At 38.5% G+C, this 15,347-nt stretch overlaps 1 protein-coding gene across 1 annotated transcript in view; it reads right to left on the bottom strand.

The window, feature by feature from the left end:
• ITGA9 (integrin subunit alpha 9) overlaps positions 1-15,347 on the bottom strand; it is a 218,121-nt gene that overhangs the window by 36,540 nt on the left and 166,234 nt on the right. The window contains exons 22-23 of the mRNA XM_021386283.1: positions 13,138-13,246; positions 10,306-10,413 (exon numbers count right to left, since the gene is read on the bottom strand). Of these exons, the coding sequence (XP_021241958.1) occupies positions 10,306-10,413; positions 13,138-13,246 (217 nt within the window). The remainder of the gene's footprint in view (positions 1-10,305; positions 10,414-13,137; positions 13,247-15,347) is intronic.

Raw genomic sequence — 15,347 nt, forward strand, 5'->3', positions numbered from 1 at the left:
TAAGTTGACACAAAACAACTGAGAAGGCTGAATCTAGCCATGAGGGCATGTGATATGACCAAACAAACCCACCTTTGAACACAGAAAAAACATAGGGGCAAACTCACAGAAAACACTGTGAGAAACAAGATACTTGGAACAGTAATTTCAGCTGCAGGAAACACAATCAAAGTCTGAACAGAGGTCAGTTGTTTCGCAAAATTATTAGCATTGTTCCTCCCTGTAACAGATGCCTTTCACATCAGCCTTGGGGTATGTTGGGCTCCAAAGGATGGTTTGGCTGTAGTCTTCTTGAGATTGCTGTTGGAGCGTTTTTACATATTTCTTGTCTCTTACTAGTTTTTTTTTGGTTTTTTTTTTTTTTTTACGGTTTTATTTATGTATGCATGCTTAATCAGTGGCTCATGTTTGCAAATTGGATAATAAATAACAGATCCTCTTGTGTTTATTTAGTTGCTAACCATAGCATATTCACTCTAATATTAGGGAGGAACTGTATATGTGTGTCGTGATTCAAAGGTGCTGATTAACTCCATAGCAGGCAAATGCAATGGAGATGAATTGATAGGCATGATTATCTCACATGTCACACATACTGAGGAAAAATAAGAGCTCTGACAAGAAATTCCAGACAAGGTCAGACTTTCAACAGTAGACAAATAAGTTATGTAAATATGTTATCTGAGCACTTGCTCCATATGCCAAAAATGTTTAATATTCACAGATAATGAAATATGTTTGATTCAGAACAGTTTTGTTGATTCTGGAAATAAATTTAAGAGGCACTGAAACAACAGGAAGGAATTTATTTATTTTTTAATTAACCCATTTCATACAACACCTAAAAAGATTTTGACTGAAAATGGCAATGCTGGTAAGGAAAAACAGTACTACACAGATCAATCCAAAATGCAAACTCACATGGCCATGAGGAGTTACAAGATTTAAACAGCAAAGCAGTGGTTCCTGCTTCTTCAGCTGCAAGAACACTGCATGTATGTTTGGCCTAAATCTGCACTAACCTGTCAGCAATACTTGTAGATGTTCTTCTGACATACTCAACTGTGCATTTTAATTAAGTAAATGATTTAAATCAGCATAATGCTGCAACACTTGCCATCACCAGAGAGGCACTGGCCGTGCAACCACTTTGCACATACTTAGCAGCAATGCATATAAGCGCTATTCTCAAGACCTAGTACTACTTACACAGTTTAGTAATAAGAGCAAGATTTTTCTGATTTAAAGTACATAACTTGCAAGACAGTGGCTTCTTTCCTAGACATAGATCACCACTAGATGAACACAGTTGGAAGAAGGACAGAGCACTCGTTATTTTCTGCACTTTCCGCACAGAAGGTTCAGGCATAAGAATGAACACCACCTTACATGGAAACTAAAGGGACAGTTTACCTCTAATGTTCATGTGCTCCTTACGATATCTGTCTTCAACAGCTTAAATCCAAGAATCCACTGACATGTACAATCTCTCACCCTGTTGTGAACTGTGAAATGCTTAATCAACACATGAGGAATCAAATCTCAAGGAACATCTCTTTTTAAAAAGATTCTCAGATCACTTGGAGTTCCGTGCTTTTAGCTAGGTTTAAGCTACATTTCTTTCTATAGCCTTTCCTACAATGCATAAAACATTATTAAATGCATGTTTTTTCTTTACATACTTGTTGGACTTCCCTCATGGACTGTGTTAAACTTAGGATGAAAATCTCTGAAGAGCGAGCAATTAAATACATTCCCTGTAAAGCCTGAGTAATTTGTACGGACATTCCACCACAGCAGATGTTTGAATGCATTGGAAAGATACAGAGAGTCTCTTCAGAGACAGTGCAGAGAAGGAGGAAGCTTCAGAGAACAATCTTGCAGATCTGTAGTAGATCCTTGAAGATTAAAGATGAAGCATTTTAAGTTATGCAGATGTCCTTTCTTTCCAGGACATCCTCAGAGTTCTCCTTCCTCTAAAGAATGTTTTATTGATAGTTATCCAGTACCTCACACAAGACTGGAGTAACACTTCTAGTCAGGAGAGAAGCACTACACAATGCTTATTTCTACTCAGATACACAAACAGTACAGTAAACCTTTCTTTGATCTTTCTCAGTTACAAGATCTTATACACACAAACAACATTGTTTTCAAATTTTAAGTTTCCAAAATTACCATTTAAACCAAAAATCTTGTATGTTATTTATAAAATTAAAAGGCTAGTTTATGATTCAGCATGTAAGAAAAACATGTATGTTAAAAGAATTAATCAGCTCTTTCCTGAAATTCCTCCTTCTCAGTTTTTTGGCAGGAACATCTTTACCAAGGGGAAATAGTGAAAGGATGCAAGTCTTATACTACTTCAAAAATAAAATGAAATTAAGATTGTGTTGACTCATCCCTTCTCACTCAGTAGTTCCTTCACAAGGGAATTCTCTGGCTGGGAAGCTTAAAGAAAACTTATTGTATTTTTTTTTTCCATACTTTAGCAAAACTCATGATTACTGTGATATCTACCAAACCTCCTGCTTCCTTTATGAATCACTCAACAGTATATTTAACCAATTATTCCAAAAGGCAAATTCTTTACCTTCAATTCAGTTGTATAAAAAGGCAAATCAGTCATCTTTTTACATATATTCAGTCATGAAAATAGCAACTATGGGTACTTCACAAGCTAGCAACTCTTTAACTCAAAATACCAGACTCCCATGTTATATTTACAGGTAATGAGTGTTGCAAAATTTCAGCGACTAGGTAATTTGATAAATTCCACTTACTTGGCTTAGAAAGTAATAATGAGAAAGTCATAAGAAAATATGTCAGGTGTTACCATGGTCTGATCTAATACATTGATCACTGTGCATTTTTGTCCCTGGTTTGGATGGCCCTGATTTTTATAATAGTTTTCCTGAGAGACAGATTTGTATTTTTAAATTCAAATTGCACTTTCTGTGAACATTCTCGTTAACTAGCACCTGCAAAAAAATTCACTGTTTATGTAAATACTACAGTACTATCATTGCTAGATTTGGATAAAATGAATAGAAATTGTCATAAAATTTGTTTAGATCTGGTTTCATCTAAAATCCAACCTATTAAGTCAATCATAGAAGACTTTCCCTGCTACACTGTTTTACAATATCCTGAAGGCAATATCCAGCAATGCATGAAAAGATTACTTTCAAACCCTGCAAACGCAATGAACTCTAACCAAAGCATAGATTTTGTACAGCAATCAGATGGCTCCAGAAAAGGAAAATGTCATGATTTTTTTTTTCCACTTTGGACTTATTTTATGGTCCTAGCTCAGGAAATAGTTTTACGGCCAGGCACCTTTTCCTGTATAACAATGATAGCTTAAATAAGAACTAAGTTCCTCTTTACTTAAGGAGCTTCAGTTTATCATGCTGACATTAGGAAGGTGCTTATGAGAGCTCTTTCCAAGCTGCTCTGGGGTCTCATTTCCCATGCCTACAGGTGACTGTGCCACGTTGGACCACAGTGTATGCTCTTGCCTTTCCTTGCAGCCATGTCGGTGCCAGTTTCTCCTGCAAGTGACAAGGCTCCCAAGGCAAAGCCCGATTCAATCGCTATTACAGAGATGCTCTACGTGGCAGGAAAAAAAACCTTCAGCTACGTACACAAAATGCTTTGGAACAGTCATTTAAAGAAGCTATTAAAGTGAAGGAGGCAAGAAGGTCACTAAGTTTTGTACAATACACTCTCTGGAATGAATGATTTCCTGCAGCAATCTAGTAATGCTTTTTAAATACAGTGCCAAAATATGTGCATGCGAGTGCCCACAGGGGGAGATGACTAATAGAAAGGGCTAAAATAATTTCTGCTGTAAGTCTGAAACATTCCTACACAAATCTGGTATCTATGGTGGCAACCAGCAGCAGCATAACTGCTAGAACAACATTTTGCTACATGAAGTACTATCAGCAAATATTTATATCTTCTCATGCTGGGACTGTGTATAGATGTTTTGAGAGCCTGAAACTTCGAAAGACAGAAATTGAACAATTTTAAACTGGCTGCCAACAAAAAAGGGATTTTCTACATAATGATACAAAAGTTTGTCTTGGTAGGTGGAGCATGCAGTGGTGAGCTTGACAACCCCATCAGATACTTCAAAGAGCACTCACACACTATTACCACTTCAGAGAGCTCTGACAGTCTCCCTTTGCATATGGTTTTAAACATCAGCAGTGCAGTTGTCAAAGCATATTATTCTTATCCTGGAGAAAAGCAACATACAGATAATAAGCAGAAGTTGTATTTAAAGTTTTAAAATTGCAAAGATTCTAAAGATACAACCAAAGCAAACCCACAAGCAGCCTGGGAATTTTCATGGAACAAGACAGCAAGTACTAACTCTTCTTTTTCACATCTTCCTGTTCCTTACAGATATTACTGTGCAAGTGCCAGGAAGAAAAATGACATGAGTGCTACACAAAACTGGCCTTAAAAATGTAATCTGTCACAGGGCGGAAAGACTTCTGACTCTGGATCTGATTCCATTTTACTCTTTCTTTTAACATTCTCATGAAGAAAATTATGTTTATTTCAACAGTTATCCTTATTGAACACTACAGTCTGTGCTGTAGTCCTGTGCTCAGGCAATCATTAACTTCAAAGACAATTTGGAAAATGAATTCTTTCCAATTTCTCTGTGCTTTTTATTAATTTCCAGTCTAGCTGTTCTTAATCATTCAAATCTTACTAATACCCAGTTTTTTAAAAGGCACAATCCAGGTCTCACCTAATGACAAAGCAGGAATGGAGAAGTGTGAAATGAATATGTCAAGCATAATAGGACTAGATTACATTTGTTTGTCCTTCCAACAGAAGAAAACTCCTTCCTTTGCTTTCTAAACAAAGAGTGATGGGAACACTGAACAAGGAACAAGGGACTTGAGATAACTGGAACTTTCAAGGTGAACAGAAGCAGGATTCACAGAACAAAGGTTTAACATGTTTCTCTCTCTGGAGATAATTAGCAAAGTCTTTTGGAAACTCAAGCAGAATAGATAGATTTTATATTGCCAGTGGAGACAGCTAGGTGTTTCTACAAAGTTGCTCCTCTGCCTATCTCTCTCCAGTAATTACAAGAGTAATAAAACATTGTAATTAAAAATACGCTTTTATTAGCAATTACTACAACAGCAATTACTATACTTAGATATCTAAGGTTACTTGCTGGGACTGTCTTTCTCATCAGAAAACTGAGGGCAATATTTCTTGCCTTCTTCCTTCTTGCTCAGAATTCCCTTTTATTTCACTGTCTTTGAAGAGAATGGCCTTCGATGTGTACATCTCACTTTTAGCAAGATTCTTACCTCAGAAATGATAACAACACTGTTTTTCATACCCATGGTGTTGATTTGCCTAAGCAGGATCTCAAAAATCAGTGCTTGCTGGTCTGCATGATGCTTAGAACATACACAGAATAATTCAGTTGGAAGGGAACTTCAATCATCAACTCCAACTGCCTGACTGCTTCACGGCTAACCAAAAGCTAAAGCACACTAATGAGGATATTGTCCAAATGCCTCTTGAACAGTGAGTGGTATAGGGCACCAAGCAACTCTCTAGGAAGCCTGTTCCAGTGTCTGACCACCCTCCTGGCACTGAAATGTTTCCCAATGCCCAGTCCGACCCTCCTCTAGTCCAGCTTTGTGCTGTTCCTGCCCTGACATCAGTGCTCAGGAGCAGAGCCCAGCTTTTCCTCAAGGAGCTGCAGAGAGCAGTGAGGTCACCTCTAGCCTCCTCTTCTCCAAGATGGACAGCCCAAGTGTCCTCAGCCTCTCCTCATATGTCATGCCTACCAGCTCCATCATCAGTTTTGTTGCTTTCCTCTGGACCCTTTAAAGCACTTTAATATCCTTTCTATTAAGCGGAGGCCAGAACTGCACACAGTTTTCAAGGTGAGGCTGCACCAATGCTAAATATTTTGGAGGAATGCTTGCAACAGTAGCTAGCTCCTTCCAAAAACTCACAAGTGAACAGGGTACTTGCTCTGGTTAGTACCATGCAATTATTTAATTCTGGTGACAACCAACTGACCAACCAGCAGCCCTGTAGAGCTTGTTTCTTCCAGATGATGAGTGAGAATCATCTGTGTGTACTGCAGCTGGCTCCAGGTGCAAACAGAAAAATGTGGTTTCCAGCTGTTAGTCCCTTGCTCCTCATAATGGCGTTTACCTTAGCTGGAAATTAAATAAACAGGAAGGCAACAATCTGATCGAGTTCTGTAAAGCCAGCACTAGTGTAATCCCGGACTCCTTGCTAATTTATTACCAGCTTCAGGAAATACCCTGGCTAATTTGGCAGAAACTCCCATTGTGAAAATCTTTTTGGATGCCCTGGAAAGCAGCTTCTTGGCTGGCAAGTAAAGCAGTGATTCCCTTGCCCTCCAAATTAGCTGGATCCCCAAAGGAAATTACTAATCTTTCAGTTCAAAACCAAAACACACGCAAGTATAATGAGTCCTGTTTTCCTCTGTGAAAGAACAGATAATCAATGGCTTGAATAGTGGAGAATCTACATTTCTGTTAACATTAACCCTACTGAATTCTGGGTGAAGCTTTCTGTGCCATCACCTCGACTATGACAATTTTACCAACAAGCTGAGGGACTGCGCTTTTAACCTGCCTTAAAACCTCTGCAAGAAAGCAAATATAAAAATATATAGAAGGAAATAGTTTTTCTTATTTGCTTTGAAAAATCCACTCCACCACTGCAGACTTTGAATATCTATTACGTATAATCAATGTCAGTGGTGAAATTCCCTAGTTAAAATCACTTGTAAAATTTCTAGTATTTCCATTTTGTTTAAACTTTCTGATAGGGAGGATGTTCACTTGCTTATTCTGTAATTTTCTTCCAATTACCCATTCTCTTTTATGTCTGGCTTTTACTGTTGACTTTATTGTGATTTTGTGTTGCATAAACTCCCAAGACCCCTCTAAAAGAAGGTGAACATCTCCAAAGCAGAACTCTGAATGTCAAAACATCTTTGTGACCTGAATTTCTCTGGAAGAAAACCTTAAAACAGTTCCTGCAATAAAGCCAAAAAGCTTAGAGCAACAGGAACAGAGGAAGCATGAGGGCTGTCATTTCCTCTAGGAATAGCAAGGTAATAATTCCTATTAACACCTCCCAGAAATGCAGACCATTCCAGCAGGCCATATGTGACTCTCTTCCTTTTATTATTTTTGTACTCAATGAAATACTAGGTCAGTCAACACAGTAGGAAGGACTTAGCTCCTGGCACTATTTTGCTTAGTTTGTGTATATTTGAAACACAAACTCCAGTGTTTTTACTATGCTTTTTCACCCATAAGTTTCCCTGCTGTACTGTACACAAGAGAAGTGGCAAAAATACTATGAGCTTTCAAAAGAAGAAAACAGGTTAAGTTATATATAAACAACAATCCCTGATCCTCTGTATTAACAACAGCTATTCAGAAAGGTCCAGCAACACTGACAGCTAGAACTGATGGAGAAAGGTGTAATTACAGAAACCCTTGTGCTGTCAGAAAGAACACTATCACCTCTGCTACACTCTAGTTCCGAGGAAGTTCAAAACAAGCAATGCTTGAAATCTTTAATTAATATACTTACACAAAGGCTTCTGAGTATCATCTGTTCTTGCCCTATTTTTCATAGATCATTCCAACCTGCAGCTTTTAGGTTATTTGCTTGTTTAAGTATATTTGGTCTGAGAAAAGACGAAAAACTGCATAATTTTAGTTCCCTTTTCAGTCAATAAAAACTCAGTGAGGGAGAAGTATGAGGAAAGAGAATGCTCTTCCTGTTATCATACTACAACTTGGGAGACATGGGTTCAGTGCCCATCTCTGACACAAATTTCCTATGTCATCTATGGCAAAACATTTGGTGTTTCAATTATTTGCCTGCAAAGCAGGGATATCCACTATCCCAGACATTATTTGCTTGGATAATATTTATTAGCAAGTCAGAGGTGCTCAAGAAATCATGTCAACCATACGCTGGACTGCATCAAGAGAAACATGACCAGCAGCTTGAGGGAGGAGATTCTGCCCCTCTAATCTGCTCTCGTGAGACCCCACCTGGAGTACTGCGTCCAGTTCTGGAGCCACCAACACAAGAAGGAAAAGGAGCTGTTGGATCAGGTCCAGAGGAGGGCCACGAGGATGATCAGAGGGCTGAAACACCTCATCTACAAGGACAGGCTGAGAGAGTTGGGGCTTTTCAGCCTGGAGAAGAGAAGGCTCCAGAGAGACCTTATAGCAGCCTTCCAGTACCTGAAGTGGGCCTACAGGAAAGCTGGGGAGGGACTTTTTATAAGGGTATGTAGAGACAGGATGAGGGGAAATGGTTTTAAACTGGAAGAGGGCAGATTTAGACTAGATATTAGGAAGAAATTCTTTACTGTGAGGGTGGTGAGACACTGGAACAGGTTGCCCAGTGAGGCTGTGGATGCCCCCTCCCTGGAAGCACTCAAGGCCAGGCTGGATGGAGCTTTGAGCAACCTGGTCTAGAGGGAGGTGTCCCTGCCTATAGCAGGGGGGTTGGAACTAGATGTTCTTAAAGGTCCCTTCCCATCCAAACCATTCTATGATTCTATAATGATTCTACAATATACTCCAAAGCAATGGCTGAACTAATGCAGGGTGTACCAGCATATCATGCAGATACCTAAAGCCACGCTTGTCTACTACAGCTCTTCAGCCTGCAATGCAAATAAGTCTCACAACAGCAGTTTGAAATTTCTACAAAAGCAAGTTACAAAACAGATGTCAAACAACGCTGGTAAGAATGCAACCTGTTGTTGGGGAAAAAGGGATGTAAACCCCACAGGGCATTTATTAGCACAGTACCGAATGCCACACTGACCTCCTCTATGTAAGCCATCACATGTAAAAACTGCAAGAAGAACCATAAAGCCCCTTTACAAGGGTAGTGCAAGATTTGAGGTTTTTGTCTTCTTTTTTAACAGCTATTCAAAAACATAGACTGCATAACCTTGTCAGTGCAACTTAGGGTTTTAAGTAGAAATGATGACAAATTATGTCCGGAAATTAGCCCTTATACACTATGTGGGTGGCATGCACCCCAGCTAATTTAAGCGTGCAAAACAGGTGTCTTGTCTAAGACAATTTGCGCAGATTTCTGGAGGAGTCAGCATCAAGAAACAAGCAGTGCCACTTCAGAGAAGACACTAGCAGAGAAAATCTGTTAAGATGACTCCCACATCTCGGGTGGGGCTCTGAACACACATATTCACACATCACGGAGAGATGGGATGAGACAAGGACATGGGTCAGGATCCTCTGACCGGCAACGTGAGCAAGAGAAGGCGGTTATCCACATATTGGGATGGACTAAAGAAAACACAAAAATGTGGTGTAATGGAAAGCAAGCTGGGGAATTATTGCAGTCTAGGTGGAGAATCGGCTCAGTCTGTACAATACTGGTACCTCGTACACTACCCCCAATAGTTTTTTACGTCTTAAGCACCAATCTGTGATCTATGTATACATATATCATACCTTTCAATAGCACAGTTCATGGAAACCTGCTGGGAAAGTTCTTATTGGATGGACACTGACATTGATTCAGTGACACAGTTACCTGTGTATGAGGGATGATGGTAATACTTTTCAGTCAAAAGGCTAGAAAAGAAACTAAACACCAGGAAAGTAGAATATTTCTATTCAAGAAAACATGAGCTGATGGATTGAGATGGTTTTTTCTAATAAGAACAGACTACTCTGAATTTCAGTAATAAATTTACTTCAGTAGTGAGGCTTCCTGCTACTAGCCACCACAGTATAAATGATGGTATTTCAGTGGTTTAAGAAAAGCTTTGAAAATAATATAAATATATTAAAGATGAAATATAAGAATGTGTCTTATTTACCACAAATTACTTTGGTTTTCTTTGTAGCTGACATAAAATCATCCTTCGAAAAATTTTATGTTGAAAGAATAAATTTCACTGATATTTACATTTGTTAAAAGAACAGTCAGAAAGAGTAAGTTATAATGTGGGGTACAGAAAAATGTAAGCAAGTCACTCCAAAAGTAATGCCTCCTATTTATTTCCATAAAAACTGCAACAAAGAGCACAAGAAAATTATTTGATAGAGCAAATTCTCAGCTACAAAACACCACTTATCAACATTGTCCCACTATTATCTATGTATTTTCACCAGCAATGAGTAAGAGCCTGCATGGTGCATTCAGCAAAATCTGCAGACATTTCACTACCTCTCTGAGCTATTGAATACACTGTAATGTACTCACCATCATCTGCTGAACGTGAAATATTTCAGCTCCAGTAGCAGAGAGGCGGTTTGGAAATGAAATGTCAAGAAACGCGCCAGGAAGAGTGCTTGGTCCAGCATTATAAACCTGTAAGAAAAATATATGTATAGATGTATAAATAAACCTTAAACATACATGACTGCTCATAAGTGGGAAATATTTGTATAACCAGAGCTGGGAGTGCAGGTACTTTTGAAAAACTTCTAATACTATGCTAGTTTTATAATCTTTTCAGATTACATCTTCTCCTTTAAGTATCAGGATGAAGTCAAAGGTTTACTGTGTCTAAAAGTCTTTAATTACAGCTCACACACCAAGTGAGAAGCAGATTTGGAGGATAATTACCAGTCATCAATACAAATAGCGTACGACTTCTATGTTATATACAGAGACATTGCTAGTACAGTAAGTGTTTTGGTAACACCAACCAGAAAACTGTAAAAAATATTGCTGTTTCTACCAACATTCTAATTTCCATCAGGTAACCTCTGCATTATATTCTGCAAGTGTTTTTCTTACATGGAAGAGTAATGATGATTGTGACTTCTGAACTGAAGGCATGATGAACTGAGTTGCCAAGAAATGCATGTGAATAACTTCCAACCAAGATCTGGGGTTTCCAATTAAATGAAACTCTTAGTGGAAAAACATTGGCTTTCTATCAAATCCCCCACAACTTCTCAACAAAAACTCAAAGAATTTTCAGTACACCACTGTAATGTATCCAGTGAAAATCGCTAAATTTATGGCTTTTTGCTGAAGAAAAAAAAACATTCATGGACAAATGTCTACTGAAGTAGGTTTTCTTGACTACCCGTATTTTTTTTTAATCAAGGAAAAGTATCTCCTGGTTGTTTCTAACAACACATGTACAAATGCAAACAGTAAAAGCATTAAGTTTTTACTAAATAGAATATTTATCTGCACTGAAACAGTACTGTGAAAAGATGAAGTAATTGGTCTTTTAACTGTGTAAACCACCAATATTAAAAACAACAGATATTCATTCTTCAAACGCTGTTTGTATTTGAAGAAATGCCTGACTGATAAAGAGAATCAGTTCACAATGTCAAATCCTCACAAAAGCCCTGAGGCTCCAGGCAGGGGGGAAAATCCCACTACAACAGAGCATGGTAACAACTGCATGAAATACAAATATAATGTTTCATGTAAGACATTTTAAATAATGTTGATTACATCACTGAAATCAGATATAAGAGTTAATGCAGAAAAGACATTTTCATTGCACATCCTGTTACCTCTCCAAAAATGATGCATAGATCTCTTTCCTTATTAATATTCTACACGGTACAGATTTTCACACATAAAAAAACTCTACAAAGCTCTGTAATTTTGTCAGTCATCTCTTCTTTCAGTTAAGAAACTATTACTTTTCTCCATCTGGAGAAGATTAATAAATGGCAGGCAAATCATTAAAAACAAGCAAACAGTGATACAAACCATGCTTTGCCCATTATGAAACTCTACCCTTTCTCTCTGACACACACAGTTATGAGGTTTACCATGTTAATGGTGAGCAGATCTGTGACTTGTTACAGTGTAATTTTCCAATCCTATAGGGGTAGAAACCTTACTAATATTGCAACTTACAAGTGTGTGTATGAAAGGCAAGAGGGTAGGAGAGGACAAATGGTGGCTCTGCCAATATATAGGCTCTCTCTTCATTACCTGCTATCACTTCATTTTATTGAAAATAATCATCTAGTTAAAGCTTCAGTACATCTGTTCTTTATCTGTTTCTAACCACTAACTGGCTGGGGAGAAGTGAAGACCTATAAAACCTCAAGAATGGAATCAGAATCACAAGAATTAATAGCCTAGTTCACAAAAGCTTTAATGTCCTGAAATCCTGCTTTCACTCCTTTTCAGTAAATAGCTAAGGGCACTGCATGACAGTGGGGGTTTAATTGCTCTGGCCCACAGTCTGTCCACAGAGGCTGACATGTGTTATTCATTATGAGCTGAGTGGCATTCATGCCTAGGAGAACAGAAAGGGGAAAAAAGGCGGAAGACTATTTTTCACAATCAATGCTTCACCCACCTCTGCTGGATTTATCATTCCCTAGTTCCATCTAGCGGTCAAAAACGATTTGAAGTGCTTGTAATAGAGACAGTCATGGCAGTGAGACAAGTTTATTTAGGTCCCATCACAAGAGCTTGTTGTAATAACTATCCCATATGCTTTACAAGATCAGGAACCCAACTGATATGTGATGTTTAATCTATAGATAACACTTGAATAACACTGATATGCTAAGAGACATCTAACAAAACCTTCTCACACCATGTTTTTGGTTTTACATTGTCTTTCCTGCACTAGACTCTCATCAGTAACATTACAAACATTTTCATACTAGAGGCATTTGGCCTAGTCAGAATCCATTGCACAGGTACGTGCTTGTTTCCATGGATGAAGACTGCCCACACCTCTGCTCAATGATCATGACACTAAAAAGAATTACTTCTCCCATTTGAACCTGAGGCTGCATTCAAGATGTGGCACTTGAGTAACTTTGAACTTGGCACATGATGAAAGGTAAAACAGAAACAAACAGTAGCAGTATGAAACTATGAAAGTGAGATGTCCTGTTTGTAATTATTGTAATACTATATTCAGATAAGGAAATACACCATCCCTGTACATAAACATCCCTGTAAATACGGCATTCGATCAAGAATGCGTTGCATAGCAAACTGTGATACAGAAGCATGCACCAAAGCCCTTACCACAACAAGAATAAAAGAGATACAAAGCTAGAATGTACTGTCAAGCAGCAATTTCAATTTTACCTGCAGTGTGAAGTTAAGAGACTGGAAACGGCATTCATGGTTTTCCAACTGAATAAAATTGGATGCTTCCACAGAATCACCATAGAAAAAGGAAGTAGGGAAGACTTCCCTGAAAGATCAAGACACAGATTTAGTAAGCTTTGATTGTCACCAAAATTAAATATAGTTGTGGTATGCTGAATCTCACCGCTTGCTTTCTGGCCACGGGCAGTTCTATGGAACCATTTTACACTAATCTAGTATTTTTTATTTGATTTCCTCTTGACAACACTAGATTACACAACCAGCATCTCAAGTGACCTGGCTTAACATCCTGACATAGACAGAAGCAGGCTTAATTTGATTACTTTTTCTCCTTTCCTATCACAAAATGCCTTCTCCTGGTCTATGGCCCTTCCCATGGGTGATCTGTGGAAGTTCTTCAGCTTGTGTGATACAAGAAATCACTGCACTACTGAGTTCATCTGAAGTACTAACTAACAGGATTATTTTCAATTACTTACTAAAATAACACTTCAATTTGATCTACCATTTACAGAGCATTTCATGAATAAACACCTCATTAGTTACCACTACGTTTATGATTTGCAGATGGTTAAAGGGAAGAAAAGAGGGGGATATGACTTGCTTTGAGCTACAGTCGCAGAGGCCAAGTTACCTCAACTATTCTTAGCATCTTATTACAAGGTAAAATGCAGTAAGGTTTTATCAGAAAAGACTTGCAAGCACAACACAGTACCTGGAAATCCTAGACAGGAGGACTAGGAGTGCTTTAAGCATCCTTTGTGCCTCCTAATGTCAGACTGCCCCACTGGCTGGAAACAGTCCTGGTGTAATTTCACAGAGACCACTGTAAGAGTCTGCCTAAAACTCTATTTTCTTCCCAGGCTGTCCTTTTGATCAGAGTTTTCTGAGACAGGATTTTAAGCCTGTTTAGGTACATTTCCTTTTTTTTTTTTCTGGTCTCTTGACCTGCTTCCTATGCCAGGGATCACTAGGGCAAACAGCAGGAGACAAACTTTACTCCTCCCATCCACAGTGCAGTACCAGAAGGCTCCTCCCAAACATGTTACAACCCCTCTGGGATCACAAGGAATTTGCTCTCACAGACCCACACAAGGATAACTAATAAAATTAAGTTTTAAAAACATACTGTCTGAAAAAGAGTATTAGTAGTATTATTTAGAATTGCTTGGGAATGGTGTACCTGCCAATAAACCAAACTTTTTCCCGGTAGTTGGACATTTCTGTGAGCTTGAGTCAACTAAGCTTTGTCTATGGGAAAGGAAGAAATCATCCAAATAGTCAGGTGGGGCTGAAAGCTTTGGAAACATAATGCTTTTTAAAAAAATGTATACTTTGAAGAGAAAGAAGCCCAGTTTATACCAGGCTTTTGGTTTGTAGTATTCTGTAGGTGGTGAACAGAGATCTAAAGACACATTATTTCTTTTGTATCTGTAAAGCTGAGTAAAATCTGTGTCAAAGCATTGCCGAGTAAGGGATACAGAGTTAAATTTCTGCACAGTCTGTAACTCTGAAAACATTCAAAAACTTTCAGAATATGCTGCTGAGACTGTGCTCTCAATATAGACAAGAACTTTGTCCTCGCTAGCCATCTTGTGAGGTCTGACAGTACTCATGGTGGCTAAACAGACCGTTGCCTCTTGGGGACACTACTGATGAGTTTTTACTTCCCAAGTTTAGAAATGAATGTCAACTTCCGCAGCCCACACTGATGCTACTTCACCTCCAGTGACCAGGTCATTCAACTCCAACTCGAACACTGTCTATGTTAGGGGACAGTTTATTTGGACTAATCCCAAATCTTTCACTCAAGATGTAAAATTGTAATTTTAAGAGGAAGAGGAGACCACTGAGTACAAAGGAAGGAACTCGCGCATGTCCAGTCCCTGGGAGAGGACAATGGCTATGTGTTATACAAGTATATCAGTCAAAGGGTGAGTGATGTTCCACAGTATTCGGATGCTCTGCAGACTAAGAAGCAGAGGGAGTGGGAAAGGAGATAGAAGCAGAAGCAAATTCTGATTGTGAAATTAAACAGAAAGGCAAACAACTAGACTGCACCAAGATCTTTAAATCCCATAACATTTGACCCTAACCTTTGGCCTGGTGATTCTCAATCATATCTTTAAAGGCACGCTCTACAGAACAAGATACGATTTACTTTTTCTATTTTTATTTTATTTAAA

Source organism: Numida meleagris, chromosome 2, assembly GCF_002078875.1.
Source record: "Numida meleagris isolate 19003 breed g44 Domestic line chromosome 2, NumMel1.0, whole genome shotgun sequence".
NCBI lineage: Eukaryota > Metazoa > Chordata > Aves > Galliformes > Numididae > Numida > Numida meleagris.